Source organism: Salmo salar, chromosome 07, assembly GCF_965601325.2.
Source record: "Salmo salar chromosome 07, fSalSal1, whole genome shotgun sequence".
Taxonomy (NCBI): Eukaryota; Metazoa; Chordata; class Actinopteri; order Salmoniformes; family Salmonidae; genus Salmo; species Salmo salar.
In genome coordinates, this window is record NC_138297.1 from 19,065,682 (window position 1) to 19,082,965 (window position 17,284).

Sequence of the window (17,284 nt, forward strand, 5' to 3'; positions counted from 1 at the left end):
CTCAACATGCATGTGTGTGCGTGCGTCTAACTCACCTCACTCACTGTCCTCTCCATATCTCAGGACTGAACAACAGTGAGAGTAGGGGACGCTGAGGGTGGGTGAGTGGAGAGCCCGTCACCTACACCAACTGGAGGAAGAGCACCAGGAGGTGTGTTCTGGTGTTGAGGAGAACCAGTCGGCAGATCAGAGACTAAGACAGGCAGGGGACATCGCTACGTGTGATACGTCAAGACGTGAGCCAAGAGGGATCTCTACGTTGGATTCAAGATATGAAACAGAACTATGTTTCTTTCTACTGCTATTGCAACAGGAAATGGAGCTGACTTCATACAGCTAATCAACAGATGACCTAAAGGTACCCAAATAAGTTAATATGGTACTACAGCAATAGATTAATGAAGAGGTCAGCTTCAATTAAAGAGTTCAAGTAGTAGTAGTGCATTAAACATCAGTTGCAAACTCAAGTCGGCAAACATGTCACAGATGCACCGCTGAAGCTCTCAACGTCATATACACTCAGACCCCCCCTGTAGACATGAAGGGATGCACCTGGTCAGCAAAGCTGTGGTACGCAACAGCCTGTACTGTTGACACTGGGCAGGATGGGTCCATGGACTCACGCTGCTTACGCCAAATCCTAACTTTGCCATCAGCAACCGGGATTCGTCGGACCAGGTGGTGTTTAACCACTCCTCAATTGTCCACTGGAGCCGCCGCTTCTTGTTTTTAGCTGATAGGAGTGGAACTCGGTGTGGACGTCTGCTGCAATAGCCCATCCATGACAAGGAGTGCGTTCTGAGATGCTGTTCTGCGCCGTTATGTCTGTTTGTGGCCTGCCTGATTCTTACCTCTCTCATCAATCAGCTGTTTTCACCCACAGGACTACCACTGACTGGATGTTTTTTATTTGCAGTTGTGGGTTAGGGTTACTAAAATTACATTGATATTTGCGCCTGTTATTGTACAGGATGTATTTTATTGTTAAATGTAATTGTGTGTTGTGTGCAATTCTTATAAAATGTTATATTCAAAATCCAGTGTCTCATTGCATTTCTTTAAATACATTAATAGGCTACAGTATGCTAATGCACAATTATTTTGACAACAGTGCTGCATTTGAGTTATGTAGAAGTTCAAGTTTATTAGAGACGAAAGAACCGCACCTGTTTAGGCGAGGTGCTGGCTAGCGGAGAACATACTTTGATGAAGACAGCTTGTCTGTCGAAACGTGGTTATTCAATTATTGCAGCTCTCCTTTTCTTTTGGAGAACATTCCTGTCATAAATGAATGTGTATTAAATTTGACAAACGTAGTCTTACTCTGCCCCTGAGCCATTTCATAACAGGATTGTTGATAACATTATGCAATCACTGAAAATACATGATAGGGGACAGCAATATGGTGGATATGTCCAGTTATTTGCGGAAAGAAACAGGAAGGATGAAGACTAGCCCCGGTGTGGCCTTGTAGCAGACTCCTGCTAACCGTGGGGGAAAAATACATTTTATCCATACCACAAACAAGTACCTTCTGAAAAGAATCTCAAAGTAGGACTTCATTCTTATTGATAGAAACTATTTGGTCCATTAAACCCCAAGTGCTTAGAGAAAATATGAATTCTCGCTTCAGCTAAGAAATTTCATGCAGTTTGGAATTCATGATTATATTAATTTGATTTATAAGCCTCCCTGTCACACCGGCAACTGGGAATTAAGTTCAGCCACTCACCAGTAGGGTTGCAAAATTCCCAGAAACCCTGGTTGGAGGATTCTAACAGGGATTTCTGGAAACGTACTAAAATGTTGCAACCCTACTCACCAACAGGAGTAAGTACTCTCTGACAAAATCATAAGTCGGGTTGCCAACATCAACAGGTTAAGAAAGAAAAGTGGATTTATGAAACAGAGACAAGACTGAAATTAGTGATCTAGTAAAAACATACTTTAGTGCAGAGGCAGCATTTAAATGGATTTAAAAGAAACGAGGCACACGCACAATATAATGTTCCTCTCATAAAAGGCGAGGGTCAACTTTACCATTTAAGGCAACTAAACTTAGGTACTCTAAACTATGCTGGTCTCTTTTTCATAATACAAAGACAACACCCTTGTTGTCAGGAGTTGAAGCCAACCTATTACAGTGTCTGGGGTTAACACCTTATTCCCTATATAGTGCACACATTTTGGTCACAAGTAGTGCACTATGAAGGGAATAGGGCTCCATTTCAGAAGCAGCCTATGTCTGCTCCACCACAGCAGCAGTTTGTAAAATGACATAATAAGACATGAAATCAACAAATACAACCCTGGTCCGAACAGATGGCAGCTTTAAACCAACGATGGTAATAACTGGACAAGACAGCCAACCAGGGCAGACTAGGTTTGTGTGCATGGTTAGCTAATGTTAGCATGGACGGTGGGAGGGATGAGGGTGGGGTGAACCACTGGTTTGGCAACAAAGAGGTAGGGTGGTTACTGTACTGTCGTCACATCATACGAAACCTGGGTTAGAAATATTTGTTTTCTTTCTAACACTTTAGCTGGGCTTGATTAAGAAAGCAAAGACCATTTGAACCCAGGTGTACATCATACCAGTGTTAAATGTGCTGTGGGGTACTTCTGACTCATTCCAACCTGCAATGGATCAAGTATAGAACCAATTAATGCACTAAAACCACAAGATTATGTAAACCAAATGTTAAAAATCGAACAGAAACAGAGAGGGGGACTCAGCACGTTCTGTATCGCCGTCTACACAGAGGATTTTCGTGTTCAGCATGACTTGGTCCCGACGGCGTGCTCTCTAGTTCTCAGACATCTTGCGGATCATGTAGTTCAGGATGCCTCCGTTGTGGAAGTATGTCAGCTCCACGTCCGTGTCAAACCTCATCCTCACCTGGAATGTTTTGCCCGTGTCGAGCTGTGACGGATGGGAAAAAGAGAGCGGTAGGATATTAGGATTAACTGCTGTTGATGCCGTATGCTCCAGGAGTAAGCTACCCCGCTAAGTATACTTTTATTTAACACTACAAAATAATAGTAAAATATGAGCACATTACTATATACAAAGTATTGCCACAGAATCACAATATACAGTACAGAAAGTGAACAGGAACTACTAAGTTCCATTTGTTAGCTGTGTCATGAAAAGGATCTAGAAACTCCTGCAAAATTGACCATATGAATGATCGGTAACCCTTCCTCAGTCCAGTATTTCCCATTCCATCACCAGGCAGACCAACCTTAATGTCAACAACCATCCTGGGTGTGAGTGGCTCAGGGATGACCACGGTGTAGCGCTCGCGTCCTGTCAGCCCCAGGCTGTCTGCTGTGTCCCCAGCCAGGTACTCCAGAGGAATCACCCCCATGCCCACCAGGTTACTGCGGTGGATTCGCTCATAGCTCTCTGCTAGCACCGCCTTGATTCCCTGGGAGAGGGGCACAGAAGAGGGGTATCAGGGAGGTATCCCTGCAGCCCACCTGCCGAGAAACTCTTAATTATACATGACTGCCATGGCATCATCCAAGTGGGTGCTTCATTTTGGTAATAGCGAAGGAGTAGCTAGCTACCTACTTACTACAGTCCATGGACTGCAATGCCATAGCTAAAACTTCATCTGACTAAGTTATACTACGGCGAAGCCAGAAACAGTGAGACACCTTGATGAGACCGCGCTTCCTGCCTGCCTCTGGACTTTCTCTCCCAGCTTGACCACCTCCCTCAGATGACCACTCAAGCCATGAACTTTCTAATGACGGTTTTCTAAATGACTTGTATTTTGTGTGTGCTTTGAGATTCCTTGAAAAGTGCTATACAAGTTGAATAAATTATTATTATTCAAGAGTCTTGCATCATCTAATTGTGTCTTTTCTTTACCGTCTTTCTCATGGCGCCACCTGGTGTTTATGGCTTCTGTGTACATTGTCCCTACTTTGAATTGTATGTTTGTTCAATAAAGTGAAATAACAAATCCACACAGCCCACCAGAATCTTATCTTGGCTAATGGAAAGTATCATACAGGCAATGACATTCAAATCCCTTTTTTTCCCCATACATTCTTCTAATCTACAACATCATACATTATCAAAAGGTCATGTAAAAAAAGATAACGTAATAATGTATAACAGATAACATATCAAAACACAGTTATGATAAGAGGAGAGACAGACCAGGAGGAAGGGACCTTTAGCGGCCCAGTCTCTCGAGCTGCCCGAGCCGTACTCCTTCCCAGCCAGGATCATGAGGGGGAGGCCAGCCTGCTGGTAGCGCTCAGCAGCATCAAACACATCTAGCTGTAGAGAAACAGACAAGCCAAGAATACACCGAATATATACACATCGATTCATGTGGACAACCAGAGTACATATAACAGCCATACAATAAGGAAACTGCAATATGCGGTCAAAATACAAGAACAAACTCTAAACATACATTTATTGTAAGTTATTACATAAGCTAAAAAAAATGTTACTCATCTGATAATGTAATAACTTTTTACATAATCTGGTGTCTAACATTATCTGGAGATTTTTTACATTATAAGAGATTATTATTGAGAATTATTACAGGGCCTTACTGTTTCATCAGAAGGTAAGTGCAGGGTGCGCGGAGCCTGCTTGTTCAGGAACTTGTTGAAGAGACGGATGTTGGCGAACGTGCCCCGGGCCATCACAGCATCGTTGCCACGCCGAGATCCGTACGAGTTGAAGTCACGTGGGTTTAAACTGCCAGGGCAAAGGATAAGAAATAGAGATTAAACCTTTGACCCTTCATATAACTTCACTCTATCATAAACATACTAAAAAAGCCAGCGTTAAATTTCACACCATCGTGCGGACCAGAAACGTATACTCTGCTGGTTGGGATATTTTCATTCCGCATGGTCTTTCCAGCACGGTTCCAGCCATGGGGGGTGTATTACCAGGCAAGTGCAGTACAGCTCAGTAGTATGAAAAATACTATTAGTAATGTGAAATAGTGACTGCCTCCCATCGCTCACCCTCTGCTGGTCAGGTATCGTGCTGCAGGACTGGTTCGGGCGATGTTCCCAGCAGGAGAGATGTGGTCCGTGGTCACAGAGTCACCGAAGTTCAGCAGCACGTAGGCATTAGTTATGGACTTGGGGGTCTGTAGTTCCTTGGTCTGAATAAATCACCGAAAGGTTAAGGGGATAGTTCCGCGGAATTGCATGAATGACAATGTCTTTATAATATTAGCAGTTGGTAAAAGTGTCTAGTTGTGGATTGCAGTCTCTCCTTGTCCATAGACTACTTGGAAACAAATATATAAATATGTACTTTCTCTGAACTATCCCTTTAACGAAACCTGAAAGCCGATTGGAAAGAACTCAGACATTACAGCGACACCATTAGGTTAGTGTGTTGTACCAGTCCATCGAAGAAGGGTGGAGACTTGATGTAGGTGGACTTGGGGTCCCAGGTGTACAGCTTGTCTGAGGGGGCGTTGAGAGCGTTCCAGCGTTCATTCACTTTCTGACAGGGCGGAGCAAGGTAGAACAGTCCCATATCAAAACTACAAAGACAACAGCTCTTTACACTAATGTACTAAACAATACCTTGAAAAGGTAACCTATTGACACACATTTTTACACTTTATGGCCTTCTAGAGGCTGAAATGTTGAGGCATTACTTAACCCCCCCACTAATCAACTTGTCAACACAATCAAACCAGGGGAAAAAATCATATAAAATGTATATCCAAAGAGTTGAGTTTACCTCAATCTTCTCATAAACCTCTTTGAACATAGCAGGAATGACAAACTGTCTCTCCACAGCCTGGATCTCCTCCCGTGTGGGCCAGATGTCCCTGAGGAAAACCTCCTTCCCTTCGTTGTTCAGAGCTTCACCATGAAACCAGAGGCGGCGAGAGAGAAACAACAGAAACCAGTATCAGCACCGACAGCCCAATCTGCTGAAACGTCTTGAGAGCTCCAGGAACAGTGTATGTGTGAACCAGTGAAGGCTGGTGTCACTTTAAAATTGGAGGACTTGGCTCATTGTAATGGGTGGAATTGAATGAATGGAACGATACCACTAGATTAATTTAATTCCACCCATTACAGCCTCAGCTGGTATGAATGCTATATAGAAAAACTACAGAACCATTGCCAATTCACGGCGTTGGTTTGAGGACGCTCACCAATGGGCTCTGTATCAAAGTCAATCCTCACGGTTCCGGCGATAGCGTAGGCAATGACCAGCGGGGGAGAGGCCAGGTAATTGGCTCGTGTGTTGGGGTGGACACGCCCCTCAAAGTTCCTGTTACCTGATAGGATCCCAGCGGCTACCAGATCTCCCTGAAGGTAGAGGAACGTGTGAGGAGCTGTAGCCATTGACCATGCAGTGTCGTGTTCATTAGGCACCCAAAATAAGAAAATGGACTGAAAAGGGGGGGCGGGGGGGGGGGGGGATTCCATGGACCCCCCCAAAACATTATGTTTTCCATTGCATGCCCTAATATTAGAATATTAAAAGTTAGTAGTTACCTGAGTAATGGCCTCCACCACAGGCTCTGGGAGGGGCCCACTGTTGCCTATACATGTCATGCAGCCATAACCCACCACTTCAAACCTGACGGGGGAAAAATAACATTATATATCGACAAAAAGGAAATTATAAACTGGGTGGTTCGAGACCTGAATGCTGAAAGCCATCGTATATCATGAGTATGATATAAAACATTTTTTATCACGTTGGTAAGCAGTTTATAATAGCAATAAGGCACCTCAGCAGTTTGTGGTATATGGCCAATATACCACAGTGATGCGCATAAGAACAGCCCTTAGCCGTGGTCTACTGGCCATATACCACACCACCTCGGGCCTTACTGCTTAAATACGTCACACACCGTCATCCTGAAATGAAGGAGGATAAAGAAGCTAGGAAAGACTTGAGATGAACCCCTCATTCTCCAGACAATTAGTCTTCAGGAATGAGTGCCTTACCCAAGCTGGAAGAGGTAGTCCATGACGCCACTCTCCTTTAGGTAGTAGGTGACCACTCCGCTGCCGGGCGACAGGCTGGTCTTGATGTAGGGCTTCATGCTCAGACCAGCCTCGATGGCCTTCTTCGCCAGGAGACCTGAAAAGCAACGCAGAGCCAATTCAACCTTATTGACTGAGCAACTTCCCAGATATTAGTCAAATTACAGCCGCTGATAGCTGGGGTGTGTTCATTGGGGCACGTAACGGAAAACTTTGCAAACGTTTTTGCAGCAGAAAAGAAAAAAATAACATTTATTTTTGGAGTCCAGGTAGTCCCTCTGTTTCCGTCAATTTCGTCTGCTTGGTGACTAACGAACACAACCCAGAAAGCGCAGGATATGAGGTATGGAGCGAGGGATACGTACCAGCCCCCAGCATTACAGAGGGGTTGCTGGTGTTGGTACAGCTGGTGATGGCAGCAATGACCACTGAGCCGTGGGAGAGGCTGTACTCCTTGTCATTGTATTGGAATGGAACCTTTACGTGGTGAAGCTCCGGAGTCACCTGGAAACCCTTGAAGCCTTGCTGCAATGGCACACGTCCACGGAGTTAGAAAAGCTAGTGGGCTCACCTATATATGACCTATAGGTTTTCTAACTGTGCACACCTCATACACACATGCAAATATAAAAGAAAAAAGGGAAGGATTTGAGATAACAGGATGCTATTAGCATGTAGATACCAAAAAAGTCAGTGTTAAGCAGGTGTCGTCATTACCTTAGCTGCCAGGCAGGCCTCAAAGTCAGTCTTCATGTCCGACACAGCCACCCTGTCCTGAGGCCTCTTGGGACCACTGCAGCACGGAACCACAGTGCTCAGGTCCAGCTCATGCACCTGCATAGGATGGAGAGAGGAGGCGGCACAGAGGGAAAATCACAATGAGACCGAAAACAAAAGGAGGAGATTAAAAAGGGAGACTTGCCAATCATTTTACAAATACATTCCAGTCATCCACTTGTCAAATCATTTTCAAAACTGAATGACTTCCAAAAGTCACCATAGCTAGTCTAGCATGCCTGACAATCTTTAATCAAATACATCCAGAAACTACAAGTCCTAATTTCTAAATGACTAAAAGTGTTTGAGAAGGATCCACTGTGGAATAGAGTACCTGGGTGAAGTCAGGGTCCTGGGAGGAGTTACTGTAGTCTCTGAACATGGCTACTGCTTTCAGATACCTGGTGATGTAATCCAGTTTCTCAGCATCTCTCCCTGGGCAGAGTGAGCAGGGGAAAGAGGAAAGAAAATGAAGAATCCAGACATGAAGTAAATTACACTTTGCCAGTTGCATCTACAGTTCCCTCAGGTTTTTAATACTACTATTATCAGCCCCGTTTTACATTTAAAATGTATTCAGAAAGGTTTTTGCAGTTACAAAAGGAGAAAAATTACTCCGCTAAGTAGGTGGTGTAACATTCAAAGGCTGTTTGAAAGTTTGCAATTTAAAAAGAGGCCAATGTAATATCTGTATTGCTTTCCATCGGAATCAGAAACGCCCATTGTAAATATAGACAAGTGGTGCTCATGTGCATTGGTGTGGATATCTCACCTGTCTGCTCCAGGTACTGAAGACTGATGTGGTCTACAGGGAAAAAAGCTGCAGTGGCGCCATACTCCGGGCACATGTTGGCGATGGTGGCTCGATCGGCTATGGACAGCTGTGCCACACCTGGCCCAAAGAACTCCACAAACTTCCCCACGACGCCAACCTGGCGCAGGTGCTGTGGGCACAGAGGGAGAGAATGGGACACTCAGACAAACAGTGTTTCTATGTGACATACACTGGTGAAATTAAATTGCTGCCACTGTTTATCTACAACTAATCTCAGTCAATACAACTTTATTTATCCCCTTATCAAATCAACACAATTCTCCAAACCAATAGCATTGATAGGGCTACTTTGTTGAATCAGTTCATGCCTTGAGCTACACTGATTAGACAGATTTGTCTAAAAGAGATGTCCATCGATAAAACAGTGGCAGTCGTGCAACCGCGTAACCAGTTACCTTAGTGACGGTGAGGACGATGTCGGTTGAGGTGATGAACTTGTTGGGGGTGCCCTGTAGCCTGTAGCCGATGACTTCGGGGAGCACCATGCTGATTGGCTGGCCCAGCATGACGGCCTCCGCCTCGATCCCGCCCACACCTACAACAAACATGTCCGACAGGATTCATTCCAGCTCTGGGCACATTCCAGTAGCATGGCTAGATAGCTCATATTTTCTCAACTACATTTTGGGGTTTGGTTTATTGGTAGCTAAGTACTGTCCACTTGGGGGAAAAAAAATAAAAAAATCTAGTAATTTGTAACTGCAGTAATATTGTACTTTGGGTGAACTATCCCTTTAACACCATTAGCAATGATTTGAGTCAATCCCATTTATCTTTTTAACAGTGTACATAATCCAATCTAGTAATTACCCCAGCCCAGCACGCCCAGGCCGTCGATCATGGTGGTGTGGGAGTCGGTGCCCACCAGGCTGTCGGGGTAGTAGTAGCCGTCCTGGTCAAACACCACCCTGGCCAGGTACTCAAGGTTGACCTGGTGCACTATCCCCGAACCGGGGGGAATGATACGCATGTTCTGGAATGCTTTGGAGCCCCACTGTGGAACGGGAGCGGGATCAAGATCAATAGTTTAGGGAGGCTTGTGGGTTTTATACATGATATTGCTATGATTAAAAGAGGGCCATGTGTGTTATAAATTGTGTGGCCCTTTATGAAAGGCTTATGAGTTAAACTACAGGTTTTGAATGGTGGACAAAGGGTTTGGATACCTTTAAGAACTCAAATCGCTCTCTGTTTCTGTCAAACTCCAAGTCCTGGTTTTTCTGGAGGCTGTCAGACCTGGGAAAAATAAAATGTCAATTGACTCAATCTGAATTTCTTAAAAACACATCCGTCGTAATCTGTTCTCATAAAAGTAAAACATCTAGGAAAGGAGTTGAGGAGTATTTCAGCAATCAAGATATGTAACTTTCAGAATACAGAATCTGGCCCGCTGGATGAGTTTTGCATCATATGATGCAAAATGCATCATTGGGGCCTGATTTCTGTATTTTGAAAGTTACAGTACATATCTTGAAAACTTTATTGCTGACATACTAAACATTTTGGAACTATATCAACAATTGACTACTGAAACAAATACCAAAATAAAACTCAAGCCAAAAGCTTTCTTTTAAGTTCCAGGTGAAAATTACACAAATGTCATAATGTACATCTCCTAATATGTTTACTTGAGAGTAGAATGAGCACAAAATTACAAATCTGTAAGAAACAGTGTATCAGCGTTGGGAATTTGGAATATTTTGCTTTATAGGTTTACACCTCTCGGGACAAAAATAGCAGTTAACATTTGCAACAATGTCAGCTTGGAGACTCAGCATGGTCACAATGTAGATGTCATTATTTCAGCGTAATGCAACATTATGACGACTGGTGGTCAACAGAAATGTCGAAATTTACAGGCTCCACTAAGTCTCTTAAGAGCAAAGTCCAACAAACAAGCTCACCCTACAGGACATTCCATTCTGTGCTTACACATCAGCCTGTGTTAGCTTCATAAATATGTAGTAAAAGGTATAATAATTTCTCCAGCAATTAGCCTGTGTAGCAGTATTTCACTGAAATGACCAGTATTCATAAACTTCTAATTCACAACAATTCCTCCTTAATGGAAATTCACTTAATTATGATGTTCAGCCCTACTTTAACCTGTTGGGGATAGGGGGCAGTATTTGCACGGCCGGATAAAAAACGTACCCGATTTAATCTGGTTACTACTCCTGCCCAGTAACTAGAATATGCATATAATTGTTTGATTTGGATAGAAAATACCCTAACGTTTCTAAAACTGTTTGAATGGTGTCTGTGAGTATAACAGAACTCATTTGGCAGGCCAAAACCTGAGAAGATTCCAAACAGGAAGCGCTCTCTCTGACTATTTCTTGATCATCTCTATCCAAAACAGGGGATCTCTGGCATAACGTGACATTTTCTGGCGCTCAGAAGGCGCCAGAACGTTGAATGATGACTTTGCAGGCCATGGCTGAAAAACAGTAGCGCATTTGGATAGTGGTCGATCTGAGAACAATGAGACTGGGGCGCTCGTGCACGAGACTCCACCATGTTTACATTTTCTGTCTTTGAACGAAAACAGGGTTTCCCGGTCAGAATATTATCGCTTTTTTACGAGAAAAATCGCATAAAAATTGAATTTAAACAGCGTTTGACATGCTTCGAAGTACGGTAATGGAATATTTTGATTTTGTTTTGTCACGAAACGCGCCGGGCGCGTCACCCTTCTTTACCCTTCGGATAGTGTCTTGAACGCACAAACAAAACGCCGCTATTTGGATATAACTATGGATTATTTGGAACCAAACCAACATTTGTTATTGAAGTAGAAGTCCTGGGAGTGCATTCTGACGAAGAACAGCAAAGGTAATCCAATTTTTCTTATAGTAAATCTGAGTTTGGTGAGTACCACACTTGGTGGGTGTCAAAATAGCTAGCCTGTGATGGCCGGGCTATCTACTCAGAATATTGCAAAATGTGCTTTCACCAAAAAGCTATTTGAAAAATCGGACACCGCGATTGCATAAAGGAGTTCTGTATCTATAATTCTTAAAATAATTATGTTTTTTGTGAACGTTTATCGTGAGTAATTTAGTAAATTCACCGGAAGTGTTCGGTGGGAATGCTAGTCACATGCTAGTCACATGCTAATGTAAAAAGCTGTTTTTTGATATAAATATGAACTTGATTGAACAAAACATGCATGTATTGTATAACATAATGTCCTAGGAGTGTCATCTGATGAAGATCATCAAAGGTTAGTGCTGCATTTAGCTGTGGTTTTGGTTTTTGTGACATTATATGCTAGCTTGAAAAATGGGTGTCTGATTATTTCTGGCTGGGTACTCTGCTGACATAATCTAATGTTTTGCTTTCGTTGTAAAGCCTTTTTGAAATCGGACAGTGCGGTTAGATTAACGAGAGTCTTGTCTTTAAAATGGTGTAAAATAGTCATATGTTTGAGAAATTGAAGTAATAGCATTTCTAAGGTATTTGAATATCGCGCCACGGGATTCCACTGGCTGTTGAGTAGGTGGGACGCTTGCGTCCCACCTAGCCCATAGAGGTTAATTGACCCCCCCCACACACAAATCTGACCCCCAGACTTACTTCCTGTTGAAGTCCACCTGGATGGAATGATCAATGACAAGGTCCGCTGGACATACTGGGTTGATCTTCTCTGGATCTCCCCCCAGCTTCTTCACAGCGTCGCGCATCGCAGCAAAGTCCACTACTGCAGGCACTCCACTGCAAGGGGAAAGAGAGACAGGACACAAGTTAAAATATAAATCCATTCACTATTCAAAGCAACCCCTTTAAAAAGGGAAAGAAAAGCCACCTCAATTTAGATACCTGCCCATCAGCTTTTCCCAGTTTACAATACAGATATTGCCACAGCATATTTTACCATTAAAGATTTCTCATGAGCACACCTGCAGAATTGATACACCATGTGGTCTAACTCACGTGAAATCCTGCAGGATGACCCTGGCAGGTCTGAACGGCACCTCTACGCTTTGATTCTGGGTCCGCTTCCAGTTCAGGATGCTCTCCACGTCTGACCGCTTCACCAGGAACCCATCACAGTTCCTCACAGCCGACTCAAGCAGCACACGGATGGAGAATGGCAGGCGGTCTGTAGGAGGAGGGAAGCATTTCATATCAAACATCAGGGTTGAAGTTCAAAAACAGTGACAGTGCAATTAACTGAAATGTAATTCATGAATCAGAATAAATCTAGTTTGAGCATTTACTCAAATTAACTAAATGTCAGTACATTTCCTGAATTTAGCCTAGTACACCAACCATGCTCACCAACAATTGCCAAAGGGGTTATGGTACTTTGAGATCCTACCATATCTGGGGTCTCCAAGCTTTGAGAGGTTGTAGAACTTGTGGTCGGGGTTGTTTGGGTCCAGAGCCTCAACTATGTGTGCAAAAGGATTACTCATGGCTGTAGACTTTCTCCCTCTCTCACACATACACCTGGGGTTACCTGGAGGAAACAATTCAAGGTTCAGCGTCAAAAACTAAAACAGTGGCAACTTCTTAGGGATTGACATTAAGGGTTGCCCTATTGCCCAGGACAAGTGACCTGAGCAGTCGCGAAAGTTGAGCCTGCTCTGTGGTTGCCCCATTGCGCAGGTACTTTGTAATTTTTTTTATTTTTAACAACCAAATGCAAAGAATTCCAGTATTCTGGAATTTTCTTGTTCCTCCCCTGTGTGTAGTTGAAAAATCGCTACTTACTGCTTTTTAATGGGAGAACCTGTTAGGTCAAGGATGTTTCAGCACGGACAGACAGGGAAGTACGATTCCGGCTAAATGCTGGGTATAACAGACCTGTGAATTAGCCTAGTACGGTGTTCCAAAATACAATAGTTCTGGAATACTACTATCCTCTGCTGCGTATTAAATTACGCTAATCACTCAATAAGTGGAAAGAACTTGAGCATTGTTCAAACTGTGCTTTGAACTAATTCACTACCAATCCCTATCTAACATCCTTTTTATACTCAGGAAAATGCAACCAAATAGCCTACAAATCGGGCTTGATAGGAATAGGCTAGAAGTATTAGCATAAGCCTATTGCCTAAAAATGAAGATTCTCTGCCAAGATTGAACAGACAGTGAAATCCGCAAACAACATCAGCCTCTATGAACGTGCAATCAGATGTCAAACAGTGTTTGTGATGTAAGGGTACCCAAGGTTAATACGTGTCCCCATATTTATCTGTGTCAAAGGGGACCTCTGATAAGAAAGTGCATCTTTATAGCACCCTTGTGACTTTGAGGACAAATGGAATTGAAGGGAACGTTAAAAAAAACAGTCAACTCATGATGACCTAAGAAAGCCATGTGCCGCAATGTACTCTCGCAACTTTCCAAGTACTGCCCTGTTACAGTATCCATTAACAAATACCCAGATTTTGAAATATAACTACATTCTCCATTGTGCAGAACTCCCGGGGCATACATTTTCTCAAGTAAGCGTATGTTAAATGTTCGTGTAAATGTTGACGTTGTTGACTAAATGGTTAGCCCAAGATATATCCTAGTAGTGTCTGGAACCTGTCATTTTTATTATATTAGAATGGGAAATAGAATGAGATTATATTATGGGTTGGATTTTACAGGGGGATGTTAGGCCTGTTATTTGTTACACGATATCTAAGACAGTCATACTAGACTGGGAAGTTGATAAAACTAGCTTTGAGGCAATCAGGAAATAGTATCCGACTAAACTCAACAACCCATTGGGACCAAGACTGGGTCCTGAACTGACAGTCTCCCACACCAGACACTGCTAACAACAACAGGCTTTGTGCGGTTCTTGTGTTAAACATGATAATAGAGAGAGCGAGAGAGACATTTAGGGATTTCTAACAGCGGCTAACTATAACTATACCTACGCCTGGCTAAACTAGTTAGTTACTGTAGCTCGTTAGTTGACTTAGCTAGCTGGCTAGCGTATCTTGCTAGCTTTGAATAGCAAGCAACGTCACCGGTTACTAACCAGTTTGCTGAGTCACAGCACTTGCCCTTAATAAATTAAATACAGTAAATTTACTTTGAAAGCATGGTGAAGATTACAAATAATTGCAAAAAACAGTCACACATACCACTTCTTCTCTTTACAGTTGAAGCGAAGCTAATGTTGTTGTTTTTTTTGTTCGGGTAGCTAGCTAGTCGGACCCAATGACGTATATAAACCCTGAATTGCTAACGCTATGTACTGGCCATTGAAAGGCTTTGAAGGCACGGGTCGGTCATATGACACTCCCTAGTAGGAGCAGTCCGCCATAGGAATTAATGAATGGAATTCTACAGTATTTCAATTAAATATTTAAAGGACAAAATTACATGTATTTAAGTATTTTTGTTGTTGTAGTGGGGACAGGAACATTAGTACTCTCTAAAAAATACTTGAAGGAAAATGTTTTATATATTTGTAATATTTAAAAGAAATGTTTAGCTTACATAATATCATTTAAATGTATGTATTAAAGTGTCTGTAATAGAATAAACGTGTCAAAAATGAATGTAGACATTAATAAATGCATTTCTAGGAAGAGTACCAAGATGGCTTCAATACAGCACCCCCTGATAGTCATCCAGGGTTTATGTGCATCATTGGTTGGACCACCTCAGCAAGTGCTTCTGTTCACGTGATTTAAAAATATATATTATTATTTAACCTTTATTTAACTAGTGTTAGGGTTGAACTGGATATTTGCTTGCATAACTTATATAATATACCTGGGAAGCTATGCTACAATATTAAGTATATAAACTACGGATAAATCAACTGCTGAAGACAAGAAGAACTACACCCGGCGACAGGAAGTGCGTCACGAGGCTGGGACCAGCCTGCACGCTGACGATAGGAGGAGCAAGTTTAAACCACGCTCCTCCTCCCTCTGACAGGCCAGCATTGAGCGGGAACTATCTCTGACAGAGTATATAAGAGAGAACAATAGGATGTGTCGCTCTCTTCTCTGTCTGCCCTGCGAGGTGTCACAGAGAGACCGTATACGAACGACATATTTACCATACACGTGTTTGCATTAATTAAAGTACAAATAAATCAGAAGTTAATATGTGCTGACTATTTTGTTCTGATACCAGAAACGAATTGACGCAACTTTGACACTAGTCAAGTCAGTTAAGAACAAATTCTTATTTACAATGACGGCCTACCAAAATGCAAAAGGTCTCCTGCGGGGACAGGGGCTGGGATTCAAAATAAAAATATAGGACAAAACACACATCAAGACAAGTGAGACACCACAACACTACATAACGAGACCTAAGACAACAACATAGCATGGCAGCACACATGACAGCACAACATGGTAGCAACACCACATGACAACAACATGGTAGCAACACAACATGGCAGCAGCACAACATGGTAGGTGCACAAAACATGGTACAAAAATGATTGGGCACAGACAACAGTGCAAAGGCAACAATACATCACGTGAAGCAGCCACAACTGTCAGTAAGAGTGTCCATGATTGAGTCTTTGAATGAAGAGATCAAGATACAAATGTCTAGTTTGAGTGTTTTTTGCAGCTTGTTCCAGTGATATTGTGAAATAAGCAGAATCAGCAAGATTAGGGGTCCAAGCCAATGATGTATATAAAACCTGCATGCTAATACTATGCGTTGGCCATTGAGAGGCTTTGAAGCCACCGGTCGGCCATATTGGCACTCCCCAGTAGGCGCAGTCCTCTATAGGAATGAATGGAATTCTACAGTATTTCAATTAAATGTATTTAAGTATGTTGATGCTGTAGTTGAGAGAGTAACATTAGTAATCTCTAAAAATGATACTATAAGGAAAATATATATATACATTTTTATATTGTTTAGCTCACATAATATAATGCAAAAATATGCATTATGGTGTTTGTAATATAATAAATGTGGCAAAAACTAATGTAGACATTAATATATGCATTTCTATATTTTCCAAAATATTTTTTACAACGGTGGGGGAGTTGGCTTCAACACAGCTCCCCCCTACAGTCATCTAGTGTATATATGAATCATTGGTCCAAAGCTCCAAGACCTAAGTCCACTTTGATAAGTCCTAGCAGTGAGGGAGTGAGTGACTGACATTTTTTTTTTTCTTCTGAATGGTTCATAATATGGTTGTTAGCATATTCTTCAAATAATATTGATAGGCAGGTGTTTTTTCTGACCTATCGCTGCTTAGAATCCAATACATGTGAATGTGTAAACAAGCCTAGGCCCTACTGATTCTTCATTAATGTGTGTAAAAAAAGACCGACCTGCTCCCCTCCTCTCTACCTACATTTCCCTCACAGTCCCTTCAGTTTCCCTTGAGTGGCATTAGTTTGGCTGTTTAGCCTACCTTAGTTATCCATCACCCATCATAGCCCTGCCATTCCCAACCAATCAGAGCACATGGAAAGGCGCATCTGGACACTGCACCCACCCACTCAGGTCAGTGTTATCGTTGTCCGAAGAAAGAAGACACACATTTCTGAGGACTATTTGTATTGTGGACAGTAACAAGAATACCTGAAAGTGGTGGGTGCATCAAATTCATTCAGAGTAACACAAATACTATTCCACCAAGATTCACTCCCAGTCAAGATTCATGTTATATGACGAAAAGTGTGTGTGTGTGTTGATCAAGAGGAAAAGGAAATAAATCCCTAA

At 42.5% G+C, this 17,284-nt stretch overlaps 1 protein-coding gene across 3 annotated transcripts; it reads right to left on the minus strand.

The window, feature by feature from the left end:
* Positions 1–1,118: 1,118 nt before the first annotated feature.
* On the minus strand, positions 1,119–16,186 carry aco1 (aconitase 1, soluble). 3 transcript variants are annotated; one of them, NM_001140230.1, is given in 21 exon segments: positions 1,119–2,923; positions 3,246–3,431; positions 4,175–4,297; positions 4,582–4,729; positions 5,005–5,147; positions 5,393–5,497; positions 5,741–5,865; positions 6,165–6,321; positions 6,511–6,595; positions 6,970–7,105; positions 7,374–7,533; positions 7,726–7,842; positions 8,120–8,220; positions 8,558–8,729; positions 9,016–9,155; positions 9,431–9,614; positions 9,787–9,856; positions 12,200–12,337; positions 12,557–12,725; positions 12,945–13,085; positions 14,713–14,779. In NM_001140230.1, coding segments are annotated over 20 exon segments (2,703 nt in total). In that variant the 5' UTR covers positions 13,072–13,085; positions 14,713–14,779; the 3' UTR covers positions 1,119–2,806.
* Positions 16,187–17,284: the final 1,098 nt, after the last annotated feature.